General features: G+C 43.6%; 1 protein-coding gene across 1 annotated transcript in view; it reads right to left on the reverse strand.

Annotated features, from left to right (window-relative positions):
* The window catches only part of ECPAS (Ecm29 proteasome adaptor and scaffold), a 146,986-nt gene extending 129,153 nt beyond the window's left edge, over window positions 1-17,833 (reverse strand). Inside the window, exons 1-11 of the mRNA XM_040417299.1 lie at window positions 17,677-17,833; window positions 10,533-10,663; window positions 8,171-8,287; window positions 6,887-7,005; window positions 5,535-5,684; window positions 5,284-5,452; window positions 3,913-4,052; window positions 3,666-3,747; window positions 3,420-3,539; window positions 2,356-2,441; window positions 475-553 (exon numbers count right to left, since the gene is read on the reverse strand). Of these exons, the coding sequence (XP_040273233.1) occupies window positions 475-553; window positions 2,356-2,441; window positions 3,420-3,539; window positions 3,666-3,747; window positions 3,913-4,052; window positions 5,284-5,452; window positions 5,535-5,684; window positions 6,887-7,005; window positions 8,171-8,287; window positions 10,533-10,663; window positions 17,677-17,719 (1,236 nt within the window). The 5' untranslated portion in view covers window positions 17,720-17,833. The remainder of the gene's footprint in view (window positions 1-474; window positions 554-2,355; window positions 2,442-3,419; window positions 3,540-3,665; window positions 3,748-3,912; window positions 4,053-5,283; window positions 5,453-5,534; window positions 5,685-6,886; window positions 7,006-8,170; window positions 8,288-10,532; window positions 10,664-17,676) is intronic.
* Between the last annotated feature and the right edge of the window lie 7,924 nt (window positions 17,834-25,757).

Consider the following 25,757-nt stretch of genomic DNA (forward strand, 5'->3'; position numbering starts at 1 on the left):
TCATATAATACAGGAGGGGAAAAGGAGGTCACCAGGTAAGTGTTCTGTTCGCTTCCCAGTAAATGTGATTATTTTTTTATCCAGAGGGAAGTTTTCACAGCAGTAATCATCACCTAATGTGAATGGTAGATGCTTTGTTATCTATAGATAAATGTTCTAAGGATCATTTATCCACAAAGAAAATGGGCAGCAGATCCCTGTTCCTACAGAACAAGCTTCTGCCCAAAATATATGACTTTTGGTGCCGGTCAAAAGACACAATCATCTGATGTACGATGCTTATTGATTGGGTGATCGCTGGCACCTTTACATTGGCCACTTATCGGGAAAGAGCATTTCTACAAACATCCATTCCCAATATTTGGTCTGATGATCAGTCTGTGTAAAAGGACCTGGAGTGAAAGGTATCATTACATTCAGTTGAGCCAGCCGCAAAATGCATCGTGCCTTGCTTAAAAAAAATTGAATTCTTACCTCTTTATATTCATTAATCAGTTTTGTAAGCCCATTCAGTAGCATCGGACCCAGAGGTTTTAATTTTGCATCAGGGCAACTATTATGAAGCAAATAAAATAAAATAAAAATGTTATCAATTGTTTCAGCTACAAAGGCATAGACTAGTCTACACCACTAAAGTAACCTATATACTGTACGCTCAGAAAACAATTAATTAACATAGCGCTGGATTTTCATATGCATTTCGTACCTGTTGGTTACCTAGCCAAAATATATGAGGGAGTCCAGATCAATGTAACAACCAAAAGATTTACATATTCCATTTTTAATTAAGTTTTTAAAGCCAAAGTCATGAGTGGATTCAAAAAGAGGAGAGAAGACTGTCTTTCTTTCATACATGTCCTGTGTTTTTAATATGTGGGGTTTTGATTTTAAAAACTGCATCAAAAAAAAATCTGCTGGCGTAAACCAAGCCTTAGTGTACTTTTACATGTACTCAATGGCACATGTGGGAAATTATCATACATTAAAACCTACCTGTTTTACTGCAGGTTTGCACACTCCTTTGCCATATGGCTTCTGCAGGTTGAAACACTGCCTTTTATCTTGTTTTACCCGCAGACACTGTGTAGCCAAAAAACGCATCGCAAAACCACAGAAATACACAGTAAACTACGGCAATTGCTTATGCACCACAAAGATCAAAAATACCCTTAATGGGAGGCGGTATGACAATGTTTTGTTTCCTTAACACTGGGGTAAAGTAAAAATGGTGCAGTAAACAGATTCCTAAATGACAAATGTGTGATTGCCTTGGATCTCTGAGTAAATACCTGTAAGAGTACAGGTAAATAGTATTGTAAACCTCACAAGGTCAGATGCATGTACTCTGAAAAAATTGGGTGAGTTATAAACTGACCTGGTAACACAAGACTTTACTTGGCAATTAAAGGGTTTTCCAGTCAAACCATATTGAAGGCCTATCTTCAGGATAGGCCATCAATATCAGATTTGTGGGAGTCCGACTCTTGACACCGATGGATCAGATACCACTGGAAGCAGAAGACTGTCAACTGTTTTGTTTCTGGCACCAGTTGAAATCAGCTGATCAGCAGGGGGTGTTTGGAGCTGGACACCCACAAATATTGATGATCTATCCTGAGGACTGGAAAATTAAATGAATGACGCCCAATTATCAAGCTTATTTGGCTTAGGGAAGAGCTGCAAGACATCACTGAGACCAACTGCCAAGGGCAAAGAACTTGGACTGGATAGGAAAAAGGCACTTTTCTAATAAATGTTCCCCCCCTTCCCCGTCAAATGACTGGATGGATTGACTGCATCAACAAATATTTACTATGTATGTATAACTTTAGGATTTCGGAGGTCTGTATTAAAGGGAACTTGTCAGGTCCCTTATGCTGCCTTCTCTGAGGGCAACAGAGTCCAGGGACATACATGCTGATTTTAGCAGTCTGTCACTTATGAGAATTAATGTAGTGTTTTTACAACAGGGGCCAGCAACCATCAGCACTCCAGCTGTTGTGAAATTACAATTTCCGGGATACTCCGTTCATTTCTATGAGACTTCTGAGGAGTGCAAAGGAAAATATTAATGCTGGGAGTTGTAGTTATAAAACAGCTGGAGTACTGGAGGTTGCTTACCGTTGGCTTACATAATGCACTCTGATGATATAATCATGAGATGCAAGTTCTCTCCGCTCTGCCCACACTGACTGACAGGTATCTCAGCAGAGCTCGTTTCAGAAAGGGCAGCATAAGGGACTTGGACAATTCACTTTAACGTGCCCACTGAAATCCCTCTTCTCCGAATTGGCCATTCTGTATGACAGTTTCTCCTTCACGATAAGAACATGCTTAGTTATTCCAGATACTTACACTGCGCAGATATGGTGCACAAACTGTAGAGATAGAATCCTTAACTTGGCATTTGTGTTTCCACCAAAAAGCCCATCATATACAACCTGCAATAATGTAAAACAAATAAGACACAGTATAAAATAAAGAGAATGCTACAATGAATTATCTTAAGACATGAGCTGGGACCCCAACAATTCAGAAGATCTAATATCACAGCGATATGCTGAAATCCCTATGGTAAAATTCCAATCCCTGGTAAACTTTAAAGAGAATCTGTCGGACCTGAAACACCCCCCAAACTAAAGTAAGTGGTGCATAGTGTCAATGAGGCCCAGTTCAATTCTGTACATTTTTATCTTCATGCTCGCTTATGTTCCAATGCTGTGCTTCCACAAACCGGCAGTGAGATACATTCAGAGGACTCCTGAACTCACGCCTATAATGGAGAGTCCTCTCAATGCATTTTACTGATGGTTTGTGGAAGTGCAGTGTCGGAATGCAAGCGATTACATAATCGGATGCGTCACTTACATGATACACTGCTTGCGCTAGTTTGGGGGTGTTTTGGATTCCCGTTAACAAGAAATAGCAACTTTTTTTTACCACTGAGTGCAGTATAAAACATTTCCAGTTATAGAAATCTCAGAACAGTACTAAAGAAGTTTAAGAACTGCGAAGAACATTGCATTTTGGGAACCTGCTAACATTTTAGAAGAGTAGTGGAACAATTTACATTATTTAGCAATATACCAATATAAAATTCATCCAACAACAAAGTACAAGACAACAGAAGTTAAGCATATGTTCACACAGGACAAGTGTGCTGCGAATCTCCAGTTTTGATTGTGCAGACGGAATAGCCGTAGAGTATTACAGCGGCATCAGCAGAATGGATGAAATGTTACTAAATCTCTTCTACATGCTGCGGAAATTGACCTGCGGTGCAGATTTTAAATAAAGGAATACATATGTCCTGTGTACATTTCGAAAGTTTCCTTTTTAAAGGAATCCATAAGTATTAAAGAGGAAAAACGATTGACAAGCAGTTACAGCACTAGGCGGAACAGACCAGAATACCATACTTGTATATTAGCAGGAAATAACTCAGCTGCCAATCTGGACCTCAAGAGGTGAGGGACAATTTTTAGTTTAACACGGGTGCTGACTGGATCTCTTTTCAGTTCTGGCTTTTGTAGGTTTCCCTTTAAAAAAAAAAAAACACATGTCAAAACTTAAGCACAGACATTATCAAACACTGCAATAAATGGTGGAATGAAGAATAGTGTATTATCAGGGCTTGACACATTATGCAATGGAAAAGGTCTTACCTCCTTCATTTTAAGGGGTATGTCTCCCAAATAAACTTTGTACATCTTGTTGATAATGGTTGGATCGTTCCAATCAATTAAGCTGGGGAAGAAAAAAAAAAAAAAAAAAAGTTATCCAAAATCACACTAGAAGCATAGGTTCGCCTTTGCGGAGCTACATTTACAGCAAGAATAACACTTTCTATAGTGTAAGTTCATCCAATTGAGGTGTAATAAGGGGCGTTATATTGTGACGGCTGCACCTCACCTCTGCTTACTCTTCAGCTCCAGATCTGCAGCAGTGGCCACACTGTGCCTAGTGTCACTTGAGGCAATTACCAGATGAATGACAGCTTCCAGCTCAGGCACCTGTTCTGCCTCTATGAACTTCACTATGCCAAGTTTGCACTGTAAGAACAGAACAGTAGTTTACAATAGAAAGATACCAGTAAAACATATGAATGAACTTTAATGGATGATCCTTCATAGTAAAACTCTACCTAATGGAAACAAACATACAACGGCATGGAAGGGAGATATTGGGATCAATTTTAAAATCTTACATATAAGATGTGCCATAAATGAATATAGATATCATACAAGCATTTACTGTATTTTCTCCCTATAAGACGCACGTTCCCCCCTCCCCAAATTAGGGGGAAAATGTCAGTGCAGCTTATGGGGCAAATACTAATGAGCGCTCCATTATGGAAGCACCCATTAGAACCAAAGGATCGGTAAATGCAGCACTCCCCGTGCAGGCTCTGTGCTCACCGCTTTCTGGTCTTCCTCGGTTGCTAGCAGTGCTGTGCCCTGTGCACTGTGTGAGGACGTAGGAGCGTTCTGTACAGCGTCGGGTCACAGCACAGCACGGTAGGAAGAACAGAAAGAGCGCTGGGGCTCAGGAGCAGCGTCTCGAACAGGAGAGGCAAGTATATTTTTGTTTTTTCTTTTCTCTGATCTGAGGTCTGATTCACATGAGGGACTTTTTAACATGGAGGTCTGAATGGGGGTCTCAAACATTGGGGGTCTGATCTGAGGTCTGAATGGGGTTCTGATCGGGGTTCTCAAACACTGGGGGGGGCTAATCTGAGGTCTGATTGGGGGTCTTATAAAAATTGGACATCTGATCTAAGGTTTCATTGGGGGTCCGATCTGAGGTCTGATTAACATTGGGGGTCTAATTAACATTAGGGGTCTGAGCTGAGCTCTGATGAAAAATATATATTTTTTATTTTCCTCCTCTAAAACCTATAGGGCAAAAAATATCAATGATGATAACATTTTGTGTGTAGGGACCTTCCAACGTGGCAACAAACAGAAGAAAGTCAGAAAATTCAGAGACCACTAGGAAGAAAACGTTCCTCCTTTATCCTCAGATAACTCCCTTAGATACGACACAAGAACAATTTCCCAAAGTGGCCCAGGATAAAAAAAATTGGGCAGGTACACAATGTACAATAATCTGGACTGAAGGACCAGCAACATACCCAAATTGTGCAATTTGTCGCAATCAATTTGTATGTAAATGATACATTCCTAAATCATATGCACAGCGGTTTCTCTGCAATTCATACATCTTAGACAATGTGGCAAATCTAAAGTCATCATAGGTTATGGTAGCTGTTGCTTCCATTACCTGTTCTAGTTGCTCCGCTGTCCATGGGTTGTCTCCCACAACTCGCTTGGCTGCATAAAAGCTTAAACCAGGTGGAGGTTGGGGTATTCCTACGCCACCTGTTCCCGCTACTGAGGAAGTTTGGCCAGCCGATGCACTCTGGCGATTTTGGGATTCATTCAATACAAATCTAGGAAACCAAAAGATTTAGTGCGGTTAGGTTTAGAATGTAAGCGGCAAACTCAACAATGGGAAATGGTTATGGATTTTACCCATAAGGCATCAAAAGAACATCCAACATGAAGTCCAAAAGCAGCTGAACAGTCTTTGGTTTTTCAGTAAGATTAAATATTGTTGTGGACTTGGAAGATTCACTGGAAAACTTCATATGATAAAGGGCTGGGATCAGGAGATGCATTAGGCTACAAAAGAAGATCAAATAAAGTAAAAAGAACATGACACAAAAAAGCCAAGTGTAACCACCAAAACTGAATTAACCTAAATGTTATGTAGAAGTGTACAATGTCTGCCACCTTGGCACACTGCCTGTAATGTGGTTATCAGCCTAATATACTTCACTTAGAGCTATACATTTTCTAGGAAACAGATAAATACAACTTCTATGACAATATGATATATCGGCTTGACAATAAATGATCACATTTAAAATTATTTTGATTTATATAGCCCCAACAGATTCCACTTTACAATTCAGAGGATACATGTACCCACAGAGTTACAAGCGCAAGGAGTGAGGGCCCTGCTCGCAATCTATGAGCTTAATGACTGTAGTTAGTCGTATAGTAAAAGAGTAATCCCATTTTAGGATGCAATGGTATACTGCAACGATCCCCAGGATTAAGGGGATGCAGTGCTGATTCACCGTTGTTCACTGCACAGCTGGGCCAACCACGCTGAACAGCGCCGATTCAGCGCTAATGTCCCTTCCTTCCCAGGATTGGTGGAGGTTCCAGAAGATCATAAAATGACGGCCTATCCTAGATATCCATCATCACTTTAGGAGACAATGAATGTTCCTATCAAATTACAGTGCTCATCTGGTAAGGGAATATACATAATGATAAATCACTTCTTGTAAGTCTGGGAAAGACAGAAAACCCCTTTAAATGTTCTTATTTCAGCTCCCTGTACACGGCAGGCTGTAGTTTGAAGTCTACAGTCCCCACAGTGTAGTTTGCTAATGGGTTAAAGGCTTATGCACATGGCTTTATCAGATTTTCACCTTGAAAATAGAATCCCTGAAAAAAATTACACTTTGGTTTGTGCATTCCATTTTTTTCCTCACTCTCAGAAATGAGCTTTGTATCTGTAAATAAAGACAGCAATAGGACCTGCGCTGAGATTTGCAGATTGGGCACAAGACTCAGTGAAAAAATAAAATAAAAATAAAAATCACATTTGTAAATTTTCTCATAGAAAAGTATGGGTCTGTCTGCTATCTGTGAAAAAATCTGAAGTAATATCTAGTTGTGTGCATGAGGCCTAATAGAGACGTTCTCTCACATAAACTGAGAGATTTGATAATAGGAATTAAAAGCCTAAAACAGCCATTTGTGATATGTTAAGAAACAAACGTCTCAAGCAGGGCTGTGATCTAGCTTACCTGTCTTGCTGAGGCTGAGGTTTGCCCTCCATGGCCGTTAGTAGACTTGGCGCCAGCTCACATTGCTTCTCCAATGGCAGGCGGGGGTAACCCATTTTTATGTAGATTATTGTGAAGTTCTAGAAAGAAATGTGCAAACAAAAGATTTATTGGATGTTAAACCTACAACATATTCAACACCCATTTTCAGCTTCGTTTATCAGAGTCGACCTCAATTGATCGTTTTCAAGAAAATTCATGAAAGGTCCCCAAGGCATTGTCCCATGATATGAGGACTATGTATTGACACAGCCATTCAACCAGCTGGGATATACACACATACAATGAGTAAAGTATGGCGAGTCAAAGAGTAAAACATAAAAGCAGACAGGAGAATTCAGTTCAGAAACAGTTTTGGCACTTCTAATTAGTCTTAGTAATTTGTGGCAGAAAATCAAGGACTACAAAAAGGTATTTAGCATTTTAAAGGCAATGTGTCATCAGAAAAAGACATTGTTTAAATAAGTTTTTAAAAGGGTTTTCTTGGTGTTTAATATTGGTGACCTACCCACAGGACCAGTAATCAATATCTGATCGGTAACGCTAGGTACTCCATCTGATCAGCTGTTTGAAGAGACCACAGCGCTCTGGTGAGCATCACAGCCTCCTTGCAGCTTACCAAGCACATTGGATAGCGGCTGTGCTTGGTTTTGCAACTCAGCCCCATTCACTGTGTAAGGATATATTCAACACAAGGGCGATCTGATGCATACATTTGTGATAATGTTGCATTTATTTGAGTGGGGCTTACAGAAATCCAAGCGCATACCACCAAAAGAACCTCATGCCCATGAATAGAACTGATTTTCAGTTGCAGAGATTTCTGCAACAAATGTGCTGTGTGTGAACATACCGTATCAGAACTGTGACTCCTAAACAACTGGGTTGTAATTTATGTGCAATGGTGTTAAATTTAGTTACTTTTATTTATTTTAAATATTCTTTCTCATCCGTATCACTGGGGGACACAGGCTTAACCATGAGTACACCTGTTAGGTAGAGGTCTGTCCACCCCAGTGATCAGCTATTTTGAAAGACTGCGGTCTTTTCTTTGTTTCTATCGGTCTACTATTTAGTAGTGGCTGTTCCGGGTACAGCAGCTCTGTCCCATTCAAGCAGATGGCACAAGGCTGCAGTACCCAGAACAGCTGCTCCTAAGTATACGATGTTCCTGGGTAGGTCAGGAATACCGTGAACCCACTAAAACCAAAAGGTAGGTAAACCCTTTTCATGTAATGCACATACCGTAACAAAAGAGACAGCAGCTGGGTCTTGGTACTGGACTAAAAGGGTCTCCACTGGCAACTGTACTTTGGACCGACTCTTTATCCTTTTGTTCAAGTGAACAAGTAACTCCATAACCTAGAAATATGAAGAAAGAGAAAGGGTTTAGTTTCCCTGTGGCATGTTCAAGTGGAGAAGAAATTGAGTGCCATGCTATTCCCTGTGTCCGGTCATCCACGCGGTGGAAAATATCCACAACTAATCCGCACATAACCTGACAGTGTGGATTTCCACCAGATTTCACCCTACGGTGAAATCTGTGGCCAACCCAGATGTGTTGTTCATTTTGCACATCAAAATACATCATGAGGTCACACCTGGTTGCTCCACTTAAAATTGATGCTCATTTTCCAAAAGGCTACAGAGAAATTTTGAATTGAAGCACTTCTTCCACAGCTTCTATCGGGGTACTCAACTGGCGGACCGCGGTCCAAATACGGACCGCGGCCGCCAGTTGTCCGGACCCCAGCCATCCTTCAGAGCGCTCCTCCTCTCCTGCACACTGTACCGTGCAGAAGGAGGAGCTTACCGGCGCACTTCCTCCTGTCCCACAGCACAGTGAGACAGGGCTTCCTCCACATGTAGCGCTCCTCCTCTCCTGCACACTCTGGTACGTGCAGGAGGAGGAGCTTACCGGCGCACTTCTTCCTGCCCCAGGGGCGCAGTGAGAGACGGCTCTCTCCACATGCAGGCACCAGCGTTTTCATCCGGCACCTGCCCGTGGAGGGAGCTTTCTCCCTCAGGGTGCTCACAGGTCCCTCCTCCCCTGCAGCAGCGGCAGCACGTAAAGGGAGCTTCAAGCTCCAAAGGACACTTACGTGCTGCTGGAGAGGGGAGGGACATCACCACTGCCACCAATGAAATAAATGTCACATTTGGGAAGGAAGGGGGGCGTGGAGAGGGCTACAGAGAGGCGGGAACGCGTCACTGACTGCAGGAAAGGACTCCAGTCAGTGTCGTGTTCCCATCTCTCCTGGGCCATCTTCTTTAGGTAACCTGATTAAATAAAGTGATTAAGCCCCATCAAACCATGATAGTTTTGTTCCGCATCCAATTCCCATTATTGGGGCATTGGATGCGGACCCCTTAGTTTCAATGGAGCGGAAAAAGATGCAGACAGCACACAGTGTGCTGTCTGCATCTCTTGTGGCCCCATTGTAATTAAGGGGCCGCATCCAATCTCCCAATAATGGGAATTGGATGCGGAACAAAACTATCATATGTCTGTTCTGTGGCTTGGGTTGCCACCCGGCCAGTAGTTCACCAGCAAGGCTGGTATTTTAGTTCCCTTGCCGGTGCCAGAATTTTCCTGTAAGCACTGTTAGGCTCCTTTCACACTTGCGGCAGGACGGATCTGACAGGCTGTTCACCCTGTCAGATCCGTCCTGCCGCTATTTCGCCGGACTGCCACTCCCCATTGACTATAGCGGGAATGGAGCTACGGCGCAGCATGGCAGTGCACGGCGTGAGGCCGCCAGATGAAAAAGTCGGACATGTAGTACTTTTAGTCTGGCGGCCTCTCACCGTGCTGCGCCGTAGCTCTGCCCCCATCCCCATTATAGTCGATGGGCACAGAGCAGCGGCACGGCGAAGTAGTGGCAAGATGGATATGACAGGGTGAGCAGCCTGTCGGATCCGTCCTGCTGCAAGTGTGAAAGTACCCTTACTAATGAGCGCATCCATCATGGAACGCCCATTAGTACAGCCGTTACCTCCACCGCTACTTGTGCTAGTAAAAAAAAATAATAATAATTACGGTACCTCCACCTCCATTTGCTGACGCTGTGGAGAACACTCCCTGCTGACTAGAAGCTCAGGACAGGACCTACAAGACGTCATCACGTTGGAGCACCGGTCCTGAGCTTGCAGTCAGCAGCGAATGTTCACCGCAGCCAGGTGAATGCTAATTATTTATATTTTTTTTGCAAAAGCAGAGAAGGGGGGCACTAATGGGGGCATTACTCTTACTGGGGCACTAATGTGGCCATTACTAATTCTGGGACTTATCCGGGGCGCTCCACTATAACGTCAGAGCGCCCCACGCGCATGGATCACATGATCGCATGGCATCTTTACTGTTGGCGTTCAGCTCGGACCTTCACCTGACTGCAGACCCAGGTATGTGGACCTTTAATAAAACTAGTTGAGTACCCCTGTTCTATCAGCATAATGTATCCCTACAGTATGTGCACATCTGACGTGTATGCTGGTAGCTCTCCCGTCACACACGATGAATGTACATGACAGAGGAGATGTCAACTAACCCAGACGTCGGAGCTTATTAGGAAGCTAGGAGCAACCTGTCCCCTAGAAAAACATTTACCTTCTTGCGCACTCCTTCTTGAGCACTAGACAGTTTGAGAAGAACAGGTGGCAAGAACTTGGAAATGATGCTCTGCAGCTGCTCATCTGTCTCTGCATGGCCGAGGCGTAAAAACACACGTTCAAGCTGATCTGTTAACAAAAGAAAACTGGCATTGAACAAGTCTATTTCACATGATGACCCATAGAAAGCGCTTCTATCCACCCTCTCATCTGTGACCATCACAAGCCTCTCTCAAGCTAACCTGAATCCAAGCAACGCTATCAGCAATTAAGAGTTCTGTTCTTGTTGGAAAGACATCTGCAAAGCTGACAAAATAGGACAATTCATTGTAGCCAACAGCCTTCATGGAATGTGATTTGCCTTTAGATCCGATTGCAAGGTGGCATCTATAGGAGGTAGACAGAAGGTACTGTGAAGCCTCCACGTGGTGCCTGGCATTATGGAGAGATTCTAGGGAGGCTTACCTGGCTAATACACTGTCTGAAGGAGCAAACCACATTTCTTTCTTTCAGATTATAAGGAGTTTTGGAGCAGTTATATGGAGTGTGCATCAGGCCTTACTGCAAGCACTGCCAATACATCATTCACTCATAAAAGAGTACTCCATCAGAGTGAACATGAGAGGGGTGGACATTAGGAGATTGCACCTTGCCCTGATTCCAACCTTTAGGACCCCATTTATAGTACACTGCTATAATGGTCCATAGTTTAGGTTACAAAACCCTCACAATGTCTGCTATTTGTAGAAAAAATAATAATAATAATAATTTCCTTGAAGCAGGGCATGCTCCTGCTTTAAAACATTTGCATGTAAAGCCTCTTCATTTTCAATAAAATAGAAAAAATAAATAAATAAAAAAACATAAAAAGGAAATTATGAGTAATGAAATCTTAAAGGGGTTGTTCAGTTGTCGGGACTTTAACCTGTGGTGTGGAACTCACCTGTTCCCCAATGCTCTGTCCCAGCCCTGTAAACTTCCGGATTGACGTGGTCACATACACTGCTTCAGCCAATGACTGCTAGCCTCAGTGGCATCCCTAAGCGGCACATGACCCAGCAGTGACATGCCACTGGAACACATCACCACTGAGACCAGCCATTGATTGTGCCAGTGACCACATCCATCTGGATGGGACAAGACGACTGCTGAAGGGACTGGGAACAGACTGCTTTCGAAAATTAAAAAAGTCCAGAAAGTCAGACAACCCATTGTTATTGTCACATGTAACAGATATGCTGCATATTTGCCTCTGTGTATTTGCGCTTTACAGGACCAGCAATGTGGATGACATTTTTGACAAAAAAAAAAAAAAAAAAACAACAACAGTAACTTGACGTTAAGGGTGCATTGTATTTTGCGGTCTGCAAAATGCAGATGACGTCCGTGTTGCATCCATTTTTTTTTTTTTTGCAGAACTATTGTAACAATGCCTATCCTCGTCTGCAAAATGGAAAAGAATAGGACATGTTCTATCTTTTTTGTGGGGCTGTGGAACGGACATGCGGGTGCGGACCACACTGTGTTCCTATGGAGTCTTTGTAGGAACTCATTTGCGACCACACACACCACCCGGTTCCCCGATCCTCACAATCCTCCCAGATGCTGAGGTCACATTTGACCATGGCATCTGAAGGATTAAACGTGTGCAACTTTATCGTCCATTGCATACATGAGCCCTGGGTGTCTATTGTTTAAAACAGTAAACATCCGGCAGCTATGGTGCCTGCTGCGCTCGTGAGCCGGCGCCATATTTAAAAACCCCACTCCCAAAGTAAATTTATGTTGAGCAGTTGGGAAGGAGTTAAGGATATGTTCACACTTCAGATAAATACGGTGAGGAACAGAAGTTTTTGAACACCCTGCAATTTTGCAAGTTCTCCCACTTAGAAATCACGGAGGGGTCTAAAATTCACATTGTAGGTGCATTCCCACTCTGAGAGACAGGAAATCACATTGTATGAATTTTAAAGAATGTATTTGTCTTGCACTGCTGAACATAAGTATTTGAACACCTGAGAAAATCAGTGTTAGTATTTGGTACAGAAGCCTTGGTTTGCAATTACAGAGGTCAAACGTTTTCATGTAGTTCTTGACCAGGTTTGCACACACTGCAACAGGGATTTTGTCCCACTCCTCCACACAGATCTCCTCTATATCTGTCAGGTTTCGGGGCTGTCGCTGAGCAACACGGAGTTCCAGCTCCCTCCAGAGATGTTCTATTGGATTTAGGTCTGGAGACAGGCCACTCCAGAACCTTGATATGCTTCTTACGGAGCCACTCCTTGGTTATCCTGGCTGTGTGCTTCAGGTCGTTGTCATGTTGGAAGACCCAGCCACAACTCATCTTTAATGCTCTGACTGAGGGAAGGAGGTTGTTGCTCAAAATCTCACAATAAATGGCCCCATTCATCTTCTCCTTAATGCAGTGCAGTCGTCCTGTCCCCTTTGCAGAAAAGCACCCCCAAAGCATGATGTTACCACCCCCATGCTTCACAGTAGGGACGGTGTTCTTGGGATGCAACTCATCCTTCTTTTTCCTTCAAACACGACGAGTGAAGTTCAGACCAAAAATTTCTACTTTGGTCTCATCTGACCACATGACTTTCTCCCATGCTTTCTCTGGATCATCCAGATGGTCATTGGCAAACTTCAGACGGGCCTGGACATGTCATGACTTGAGCAGGGGAACCTTCCGTACAATGCATGATTTGAAACCATGACGGCGTAATGTTCTACCGACGGTGACCTTTGAAACTGTGGTACCATTTCTCTTCATGTCATTGACCAGCTCCTCCCTTGTAGTTCTGGGCTGATTCCTCACCTTTCCTATCATCAGTGATACCCCACGAAGTGAGATCTTGCATGGTTCCCCAGTCCGAGGGAGACTGACAGTAGTCTTTAGCCTCTTTTATTTTCTAACAATTGCTCCAACAGTTGAACTATTTTCACCAAGCTGCTTGGCAATTGCCCTGTAGCCCTTTCCAGCCTTGTGGAGGTCCACAATTCTGTCTCTGGTGTCTTTTGAGAGCTCTTTGGTCTTGCCAATGGTAGAAGTTGGCGTATGACTGACTGTGGGGTGGACAGGGGTCTTTAAAGAGCTCAGACAGGTGCTACTAAGTTATATTAATGAGTGGAGTAGAGGTGGACTTTTTAAAGGCACAGTATTAGGTCTTTGAGAGACAGAATTCTTGCTGTTTCTTAGGTGTTCAAATACTTATGTTCAGCAGTGCAAGACAAATAAATTCTTTAAAAAAAAAAAATCATACAATGTGATTTCCTGAATTTTTTTATTTTATTCTGTCTCTCAGAGTAGGAATGCACCTACAATGTGAATTTCAGACCCCTCCATGATTTCTAAGTGGGAGAACTTGCAAAATCGCAAGGTGTTCAAATACTTCTGTTCCTCACTGTACATGAAAGAAATCCAATCCTGTTTGGCTGCATTTGTGTGGGTGTGCAGCATTCAACTGAGCTAATCCGCAGCATTTCCAACGGTGCTAAGTGACACACCAAAAACCTCTGCGGTGGATTTGTTTCTGCCATGCAGCTGGAAATTCTTTTCGAAGTTTTACAATGTATATGAACAGGACGGCGCTAAACCCCTTCACATACATACCGGTAAAATGCGTATCTAAAGGGGTTATTCAATACTATAAACTGCCCCCCCCCCCCCATATGCCAGGCCCCTCACAGGTAATATACCTACTTCGTTCCCTGCGCCGCTTCTGTTCCCCGCACTGCCGCAGATGCTTCTCCCCGTGCGCCAATGAAAACATCCGGTGTCAGGGGGGAGAAGCCATTGGCAGGTGGGGATGGGAACGAGCCTCCCTAGCATTGCAGTTGACGCAAGGGAGGCTCGTCCCCATCTACCATTGGCTGCTCCTCTGCCAGATGTTTTCATCGGCACGGGGAGAGAAAGCTGCAGCGGCAGTGCGGGGACCAGGAGCGGCAAGACAGGTAAGTATATTCACTGTGAGGAGCCCGGCATGCGGGGGGGGGGGGGGGGGGCAGTTTATAGTATTGGATAACCCCTTTGATGCACACTTGTGGAATCTGCACTAAAATGTGCATGAAATCTGATAATTATATATATATATACACAGTATTTTTCGCCCTATAAGACGCACCTAGGTTTTTGGGGAGGAAAAAAATAAAATAAAAAATTTTAACCAAAAAGGTGTGCTGTGTGTTTGGAACTAATGGTGGTCTGTGGATGGCACTATTACTGGGGATCTGTGGATGACGGACACTGTTATGGGGGGGGGGATCTGTGGATGACGGACACTGTTATGGGGGGGGATCTGTGGATGACTGACACTGTTATGGGGGGGGGGATCTGTGACGGACACTGTTATGGGGGGATCTGTGGCTTGCACTGTTACAGGGGGATCTGTGGATGGCACTGTTATATATGTGCCATCCACAGACCCCCCCCCCAGCCCATAACCGTGCCATCCACAGACCCCCCCAGCCTATAACTGTGCCATCCACAGATGTCCCCCATAAAAATGTCATCCACAGGTCCGTCCCCCCGCTCCAGTATACAAATATAAGATGTCTTATTCAATTAATAGTTATTAAACATGCCCCCCAACTCCTAATAGTACTGTACATCCTAACCGCTTCAGTACAATGCAGACGGGGGGGGGGCGGGGCGGCCGGCGCATCACTCACTGACGTCACTTGCCTGCGCCGCCTGCTTCATTCATAAAGTAGGCGGCACAGGCACGTGACATCAGGGAGTTACGCTGCCGCCCGCCCTGCCTGCCGGCATTGTACAGAAGCTGTTAGGATGTAAGGTACTATTAGGAGTGAGGGGGCATGTTTAATAACTATTAATTGAATAAGACATCTTATATTAGTATACCGGCAGGGCGGGGCTATAGTACACTGACTGCACCGCCCCGCCGCTATTGCCGGCCCCCAGCTCCTCCTCTCAGTCCCTCCCCGAGTCCCCGCTCGCTCGTACATCGCAGCTTGCGATGTAAAACTGCCAGCATTCGCCCCATAAGACGCAGGGGGTATATACGAAAAATACGTTGTCACACGGCTATTCCATGTACAGATATCTACATAGGATATTAATTGAACCTTTCTGGCAGAAAAGTCTTAGCGCCCGTTCACACGGAGGATTTTAAACCCACCGCGGGTTGTTTACTTTGAATGTCGCGGACCCCACTGAACGGAGCTAAACCGCAAGTGGACATTTGCCAAGAAGCGTTCCAAAAGGTATTCTGGACGTGGAAGCCGCATCAAAAATGGACAAGACACTTCTTTTTCTGAGGTGCAGTGATTAAACCCACTTTATATCAATGGAGATGAATTGTAAGCGTTTTCCCTCCTTTTTTGGGGGGCAAGGAATCAGCCCAAAATCTATAAAAAAAACTCCTGGCGAGCATGCCCTTAGGGCTCATATAATGGCACTGCTTTGTGCATGGACCCAGAGCTCGCAGTAACGCCTGCACAGGCAATTTTACTCTCAAAAAAATAAATAAAACTCTCATACGTATTTCTACGCATGAGACTTTCTTCGGTCCGAAGCGCAACACAGTCTGTGAGGTCTGTTCATTCCCTGCTGCTCGCACCATTAACCCTAGCGTGGCTGGCAGGAATTGTTAGTAAAGAGTTTTTAAATAAATAAATAAATCCGTTTTCCGCCGCATTAACCCTAGTGTGGCTGGCAGGAATTGAAGGTTAGTATTGAAGTGTTTTTTTTTTATTGAAGTGTTTTTAAAAAAATAAAACCATTTTTCCACAAAAATGGTTTCATTTAGTAAAAGTGGTAAGAAGCACATACACACATATGACATCACAACCTGTATAACAAAAGGTAGGATCTTATTTTACAAAAAAAAAAAATGCTAAATAAATGTTAATAAGTCTAATGTACCCCAAAAAAACTGTACCAATGAAAATTACATCTCACCCTGCAAAAAAACACAAGTCACTTACGGCTATATCAGCGCAAAAATGGATGAGTTCTGGCAATTGGAATGAGGTGACATAACGAGACATGCTATTGTTGTGCAAAAGTAGTAAAAACAAAAAACTTAAAACTACACATATTTGGTATCACCAGAATCGTACTGGCCCTCAGAATAAGGGCTCAATCTGCAAATTGCGGATACCAGCTATGTGCGTTTCAGATTTCGCGGAACGGAAAGTCCAGCCATCTACAGAACTGTCCTATCCTTGTCCGTAAAACGGGGCCACGGAACGGACATATGGACGTGGACAGCGCATCTTTTGTGCATGAGCCCTAGTTGTATCGCTCGTTATTCCTCACCGCGAATACATAAAGCAATGGCTGAAATTCTTTTTTCCCCCGTTATCACCCAAATAAAAGGTAATAAAGGTTAATAAGTTATATGTGCCCCCAAAATGGCGTCACTAAAGGATACCATACGTCACGAGGAAAAACAAGCCCTCATAAAAAATATAATAACGCAGCCAATCGTCTTATTTCGTACTCCTCTGTGGCCAACATTTTTTACACTTAAAAATACTGAGAGGAGTAATATTACTCTTCTGGAAAAAATGTAGTGCGACCTCTGCATGAACCTCATATGCCAATGGGTGGGCGTTATATGGGGCACAGAAGTGCCAGGGAAATAGAATATAAGACACCAGTCAGAGGGGTCATAGAAGTGAAGGCTTCACGGATAGAATGAGAGGCCGGCTAGGCGGCATACAGGTACAGCCACCCTTGGGTGCTGACTCCACTGACACTGGCACTCTGATAACATGGCATGCACACGTATGACCATCCCTGTCACATGGGAGTGCTGTGGACACAGTGACTGGCTGCTGCTTGTGCTTTCACTTCCAGCCTATGACTGTGCAAGTACTGCAGAGAGGCCTGGAGCCACAGCAGGGCACAGGCCTCCCTACCACTGCTTGCCCCTCACAAACCCCACTGCCCTGGCTCCACATGCACAGGGCCAGCTCAGACCAGCAGTGCCAGGGGCATGCCCCCTCCTCCCCCTCACAGCACACACACACACACTGGAGGCTGCTGTGCACGGCTCGTCCTCAGCCCATACGACGGATGAATACACACACCGTGGAGATGGCACCCTGATACCCGGTGCCCCCCTACCCACAGCGCCCTCACCACACGAGAAAGGGGGGTAACTTACTGAGCTCATCCTGAGCAGCAGCTGAAGGTACAGCAGCAGCCATGTTCACCGGTAGTGCTGCCAGAGGGCGGGGCCGGGCTCTGCTCTAGTTCCTGTACATGGAGGGGGTGGCACAGGGAGGTCTGTCAGAAGACGTGGTAACGGGGGCAGCCGGGCACGCTGGAGAGAGGGGCAGTACCCGCTGCTCCCTGCACATGGTGTGCGCATGCCTGGGTCATGTGCTGGTGGTTATATATAGAGAAAGGAACAGCTGATCTGCCCTGTCAGCTGCCCTCCTACCCGGGCATTTCTGCCTATGGGGGTGGCATACTGCAACATTGTGTAAAGAGGTGGGGGTGCAGCATGCAGAGAATACAGCCTATGTTTTTAAATATTCACTCCACTACACAATTTCCCCACTCATATATGCCTGACAATCATACCGCCATATAGTGCACTAATAATACTACTGTGCAGTGACTGAATATTGTCAGCATACAGTGACCAAATATGACCACTGTGTGCTGACTAAATAGTGCTATACGGTGACCTAATACCAAAATACAGTAATAACGCCATACAGTGACCAAATATGACCACTGTGTGCTGACTGAATAGTACTATACAGTGACCTAATACCAAAATACAGTGACTAAATAATGCTGCCATACAGTGACCAAATATGACCACAATGTACTGACTGAATAGTGCTATATAATACTGCCATACAGTGGCCAAATATGACCAACACACTCTGACTGAATATTGTCAGCATACAGTGACCAAATATGACCACTGTGTGCTGACTGAATAGTGCTATACGGTGACCTAATACCAAAATACAGTAATAACGCCATACAGTGACCAAATATGACCACTGTGTGCTGACTGAATAGTACTATACGGTGACCTAATACCAAAATACAGTAATAACGCCATACAGTGACCAAATATGACCACTGTGTGCTAACTGAATAGTACTATACGGTGACCTAATACTTAAATACAGTAATAACGCCATACAGTAACCAAATATGACCACTGTGTGCTGACTGAATAGTGCTATACGGTGACCTAATACTTAAATACAGTAATAACGCCATACAGTAACCAAATATGACCACTGTGTGCTGACTGAATAGTGCTATACGGTGACCTAATACCAAAATACACTGAATAAATAATACTGCCATACAGTGACCAAATATGACCACTGTGTGCTGACTGAATAGTGCTATACGGTGACCTAATACCAAAATACAGTAATAACGCGATACAGTGACCAAATATGACCACTGTGTGCTGACTGAATAGTACTATACAGTGACCTAATACCAAAATACAGTGACTAAATAATGCTGCCATACAGTGACCAAATATGACCACAATGTACTGACTGAATAGTACTATATAATACTGCCATACAGTGGCCAAATATGACCAACACACTCTGACTGAATATTGTCAGCATACAGTGACCAAATATGACCACTGTGTGCTGACTGAATAGTGCTATACGGTGACCTAATACCAAAATACAGTAATAACGCCATACAGTGACCAAATATGACCACTGTGTGCTGACTGAATAGTACTATACGGTGACCTAATACTTAAATACAGTAATAACGCCATACAGTAACCAAATATGACCACTGTGTGCTGACTGAATAGTGCTATACGGTGACCTAATACTTAAATACAGTAATAACGCCATACAGTGACCAAATATGACCACTGTGTGCTGACTGAATAGTGCTATACGGTGACCTAATACCAAAATACACTGAATAAATAATACTGCCATACAGTGACCAAATATGACCACTGTGTGCTGACTGAATAGTGCTATACGGTGACCTAATACCAAAATACAGTGACCAAATATGACCACTGTGTGCTGACTAAATAGTACTATACGGTGACCTAATACCAAAATACAGTGACTAAATAATGCTGCGATACAGTGACCAAATATTACCACAATGTACTGACTGAATAGTGCTATATAATACTGCCATACAGTGGCCAAATATGACCAACACACTCTGACTGAATATTGTCAGCATACAGTGACCAAATATGACCACTGTGTGCTGACTGAATAGTGCTATACGGTGACCTAATACCAAAATACAGTGACCAAATATGACCACTGTGTGCTGACTGAATAGTACTATACGGTGACCTAATGCCAAAATACAGTAATAACGCCATACAGTGACCAAATATGACCACTGTGTGCTGACTGAATAGTGCTATACGGTGACCTAATACCAAAATACAGTGACCAAATATGACCACTGTGTGCTGACTGAATAGTACTATACGGTGACCTAATGCCAAAATACACTGACTAAATAATACTGCCATACAGTGACCAAATATTACCACAATGTACTGACTGAATAGTACTATACGGTGACCTAATAATACCAAAATACACTGACTAAATAATACTGCCATACAGTGGCCAAATATGACCAACACACTCTGACTGAATAGTACTATACAGTGAACTGATAATACCAAAATACACTGACTAAATAATGCTGCTATACAGTGACCAAATATGACCATGTACTGACTGAATAGTGCTATATAATACTGCCATACAGTGGCCAAATATGACCAACACACTCTGACTGAATATTGTCAGCATACAGTGACCAAATATGACCATGTACTGACTGAATAGCATTATACAGTGACTAAATACAGTAAATTTCTCATTATTAGGCCTCGTGTACATTGCCATGTCAGTATTTTGGCCCGCAGGCTCAGATCTGTATATGGATACCTCCTATGTGCAGTCCACATTTTTCTCACACTCATCAACAGAAATAACTATTCTTGACAGACAACGTTGGGGCATATTCTATAATTTGTGGAACGGACATACCGATGCACACAAATGACACAAAGAAGGTGGCAAAACTGGAGAGAACACAGTGCCCGGCTATGGCGTCTAAAACCAGGCATGCTCAACCTGCAGCCCTCCAGCTGTTGTAAAACTACAACTCCCACAATGCGCTGCTGTAGGCTGTTCAGGAATGCTGGGAGTTGTAGTTTTGCAACAGCTGGAGGGCCGCAGGTTGAGCATGCCTAAACCATTCATGGTGGGGCTCTATTCCTGGGATAGGAGCAGGTCTGAGAGGTGAGAACCACAACTATTGGATATTTATGGCAGGTCCACAACTATCCAAATACTTTCTTCACCCCTTAGTGATCATCAACATGTCAAATATGTCCAGAAGGAAATACTCCTTTATGACTGGCAAATGAAACACCGGTCTTAATAAATCTCACTACGTATCTGAATACCAATGTAGAGTGACTAATACCACCATGTAGTGACCTACTAATACTCAAGACCTGATGAAGCATTCAGTCACATAGTACCTTCATACAGAATACAGCCACCAGGCAGCACTGCAGCTACCACACACTGGGTCTATACATAGCTTCCTACGGTGGCACTGCACTTCATCACGCAGGTTTTTTGTGGTATTTTTATATGCATTTTTTAACTAGTTTAATACTGGGTCATTTACCCTCTTTCCTGACATTTCCATTTTTTTTGTACATGTCTTTGAAAGCCATAACTTTTTTTCCGTTCCGTAAATAATTTTTGCGCTTTATTTTCATATATATAGAGAACTTTACTTTATGTCATTTAAAAAAAAATATATAATTATACTCAGGAAAATGAAAAAAAAAAGAAGAAAAATAGCCTTAGTTTAGTTTACATTTTTTAATGGGTTTTTTTGGGGGTTTTTTTTTGTCACCTTTACATATTGGTTATTTTCATATATGGGATGTATGGGTTATGGAACCCTGGGATGGGGATAGAAGCTGCAGTGTGGAATATAGTGGTGTTTTTATTGTTATTATTTATTTATATATTTTTTTGTTCATTTTAGATTACATTTTAGATTATTTTAGGTTATTACATTAAAAACCCTTATTTTTTTTGCCAAAACGCTTGTTGTTTCAGAATATTATGGACTAGGGAACAGTGCAGTCTTTGCCTAAACACTGATAATCTTTCAAATCGGTGAAAAGAAACCCATCAAAACAGCAAGAACAGGTTGGAAAAGAGGGAGAAGCAAACTATTTTTAACAAGGCAAGGTAAGAGGCATGGAGACTAAGGCCTCATGCACACAAACGTATTTTCTTTCTGTGTCCGTTCCAGTTTTTATGCAGACCGTATGCTGAACCATTCACTTCAATGGGTCCGCAAAAAAAACGGAGGTTACTCAGTGTGCATTCCGTTTCCGTATGTCTGTATTTCCGTTCCACAAAAAAATAGAACATGTCCTATTATTGTCCGCATTACGGACAAGTATAGTACTGTTCTATGAAGGGCCAACTGTTCCGTTCTGCAAAATACGGAATGCACACAAATGTCATCCGTATTTTTTGCAGACCGCAAAATACATATGGACGTATGCAAGAGGCCTAAAGAAGAATTTTGTTAGCTTGGGTTTACATAGGTCAGTTGTACCTGGCCAGTTGTTTTATACCTGAGCGGTTACGGTGTCCATATTCTGCTGCGTTTTTGTGTCTAGTGCAGAGAGACATCCAGTGTTACAACTATTATGCATCGGAAATGTACGCATACAAAACCATGGGATCAGTTCTGGCATTAGTTTCCCTTTATACGTCTCATTCCATTCAAAAAGGGGACTCAAACCCTCCGATCCCAGGTTTGCTGCATCCCCAGCAATCCGATATTTAACCCCTATTCTGTGGGTAGATGATAAATATTTTTTGTGGTGTAATCCCTTTTAGTCGTTTGATGGGCTCCTGAAGGGGTATTTTAGCAAATGAAGGTTACTGTTTTAGAAGGTACACAATAATAATATGGCAAGAGTGCAGGCATAATGCTTCTGTACACCATGAGTGTGATTACTGTGATAAGAAAAGAAGGTCCACTATAGAAAATGTCCATAACAAAGGGAAAAAAAAGACAAACCTGATTATTAACATATTCTGGTAAAATAGACTCAGGTAAAGGAGGTATGGCCTACTGAGGGATGTAAATTCACAAGTGATGGGTAGCTTATTTTATTTAAAACTTAACATTTAATTATGTCAAAGAGTAAAAAGATAGGCCCTTATTACTAAACACTCAAAAAAATATAGTAATATATAATTGTTATAACCACTGGTTACACTAGTCTCCTGAAAAAAATGGACGGAGATGGGAAAGGACCATTTATAGGGATAGCAAAAAGTTATAACAGATAGGGTGAGGGGTACATAGGGTCACGTGAACAAGAGGGCAACCAGGCCATATACTCTAGGCATTGAAAGGTCTGGTTGGCTGGAGCCCATATTTAAATCTTTTTGTTACTTAACAACCACTGTGTAGTCGTCCGTTGAAGACGGACGGAGATATCTAATCAGATATGGTATAATAGAATGCGCTCCGCCATCCCTCATATTGGCTGAAAGAGGTATCCCTACACTAGGGAGCCTCCTGGATTTAATTTTGTCCCCTGATGAATCAGACATCATTGAGGAAACGCGTCGGGACACTGTAACTTTCTAAAATATACATCTATACGTGTATGGATTGGACCAAGTGTCACAGGCTTCTCACAGCAGCACTGTGACCTCACCTGGTCTTTATTCACCACGATTTTCTTGCCAACTTTAGTGCCCTCTGTACAACCGGTAGAGATTTAGGTAATTTACGGGACCACTTTCTGTCTATCGGGCAAAGCTGGGCAGTCCAATTCTAGGGAGGGTGAATCTAGGGATTTTGCACCAGACAGTGGGGAGGATAGATAGAGACAGGGACACCTAGGGTTTGGACCCAGCATTGTGTCTCTCTACCTTGGTACCTATGTACCCCTCACCCTATCTGTTATAACTTTTTGCTATCCCTATAAATAGTCCTTTCCCATCTCCGTCCATTTTTTTCAGGAGACTAGTGTAACCAGTGGTTATAACAATTATATATATTTTTTTGAGTGTTTAGTAATAAGGGCCTATCTTTTTACTCTTTGACATAATTAAATGTTAAGTTTTAAATAAAATAAGCTACCCATCACTTGTGAATTTACTTTAGACTAAAAGGGTTTAGCCCACTATTTAGTAACTGCAGTCTGACCCACTATAATCGGTTCTGTTACTAGTACCTACTGAGGGATGTCAGCAGATGTGCAGTCAGGAGCTCCCACTAACACTATCCTGAGAATAGCAGCTGGACCTACCAGAACTATGCTAAACACAGTACAAAAGCCTCCTCATACCTCCAGGAGGCACTCTACTGCGGTGGTTAGATGGCCAAGGGACAAAATCATCAGAAACTGGAAGAAGGAACTGCTGGAGCTGAGGCCCAAAATGGTTTGATTGTCTGGTGTAGGATTATACTGCCTTGGAGAGGTAGCAACATGGGGCTTCAGACTTGAGCACTTTACTCATACTCCTCCCGCATGTTGTGACCATGGTGATCCTCCTGAGATGGTCGGTGCTGAGGCAGACACTATGGTGTTGGATGGTGTGGATCAACAGACCACAGGCACGGTAGGTGAAGGCAAACCCTCAACACAGGAGGCGAGTGATGACAGTGCTCAGCCACAAGAACCTACTATTGTGGATGTATTTGCAGCCATAAAATAATGCAGAAAGGCTATGTCCACCCTGAATTGCAAGATGAATTAGGGAAGATTTGTCCATTGTCAGATATGATCTTCAAAAAGTGAGTGCACTACTGCAGTGGAAGGCAGTTAGTGAAATTGGAGACTGTGACGAATACCACACCTCGTGCCCGCTTGACGTCGCTTACGTCGAGCTCACCAGACGCGGTATGGTCACAGGTTACCAAAAACGTGATGTTACGCCCTCCAGAGGACCAGGTAAGATCAGCTTGGTACAGTTTACACACACACCTCCTGTCCACACGGGCACAGAGAGGCAACAAGCTAAGAGAGCCTTTTCACTGCTGCAGTGAAAACAGCGCTGTCTCAGCCTGGGAAATCTGCCACCAGCTTCTCATTTGATATAAGCCCGGTCCGCTAACGGGATTATATAGGGTCAGAAACCATCCCGCGGTAGCTTATAACTAGGCCAAAACACGGACGTGGGGATTCGTGATCGAGATACAAGATAGCACAAGATTAAATTATATATTTAATCGCCGTAAGGGCACACTAGATTTAACACAATATACACAGAGAATATATACAATGGTCTGTGGTTACAGATACAGATTAGATGGGTACAACAGGGCTAAGCAGTGTAAAATTCAGTTACCAGGTAAGATGAAAGTTCCTTTTGGTTGTGAGATGTTCTTTGCTGGAGTCCACATGAAGGGCCGTGATCTCAGCTAGTTCCTGGGTCCCTCTAAACACATTTGTAAGGGCTCTTTCACACTTGCGTTGTCCGGATCCGTCGTGCACTCCATTTGCCGGAATTACACGCCGGATCCGGAAAAACGCAAGTGAACTGAAAGCATTTGAAGACGGATCCGTCTTCAAAATGCGTTCAGTGTTACTATGGCAGCCAGGACGCTATTAAAGTCCTGGTTGCCATAGTAGTAGTGGGGAGCGGGGGAGCAGTATACTTACAGTCCGTGCGGCTCCCGGGGCGCTCCAGAATGACGTCAGAGCGCCCCATGCGCATGGATGACGTGATCCATGTGATCACGTCACCCCTGCGCGTGGGGCGCCCTGACGTCACTCTGGAGCGCCCGGGGAGCCGCACGGACGGTAAGTATACTGCTCCCCCGCTCCCCACTACACTTTACCATGGCTGCCAGGACTTTAGCGTCTTGGCAGCCATGGTAACCATTCAGAAAAAGCTAAACGTCGGATCCGGCAATGCGCCGAAACAACATTTAGCTTAAAGAGTACCTTTCACCGATTTTGACCCTATGAACTAACTATACAGACATGTGGAGCGGCGCCCGGGGATCTCTCTGCACTTACTATTATCCCCGGGCGCCGCTCCGTTCTCCTGCTATGTCCTCCGGTATCTCCGTTCCCTAAGTTATGGTAGGCGGAGTCTGCCCTAACGCTGGCCAATCGCATTGCAGAGCTCACAGCCTGGGAGAAAATAACCTCCCAGGCTGTGAGCTCTGCGCTGCGAT

This window comes from Bufo bufo, chromosome 2 (genome assembly GCF_905171765.1).
Source record: "Bufo bufo chromosome 2, aBufBuf1.1, whole genome shotgun sequence".
In the NCBI taxonomy this organism is placed as follows: domain Eukaryota; kingdom Metazoa; phylum Chordata; class Amphibia; order Anura; family Bufonidae; genus Bufo; species Bufo bufo.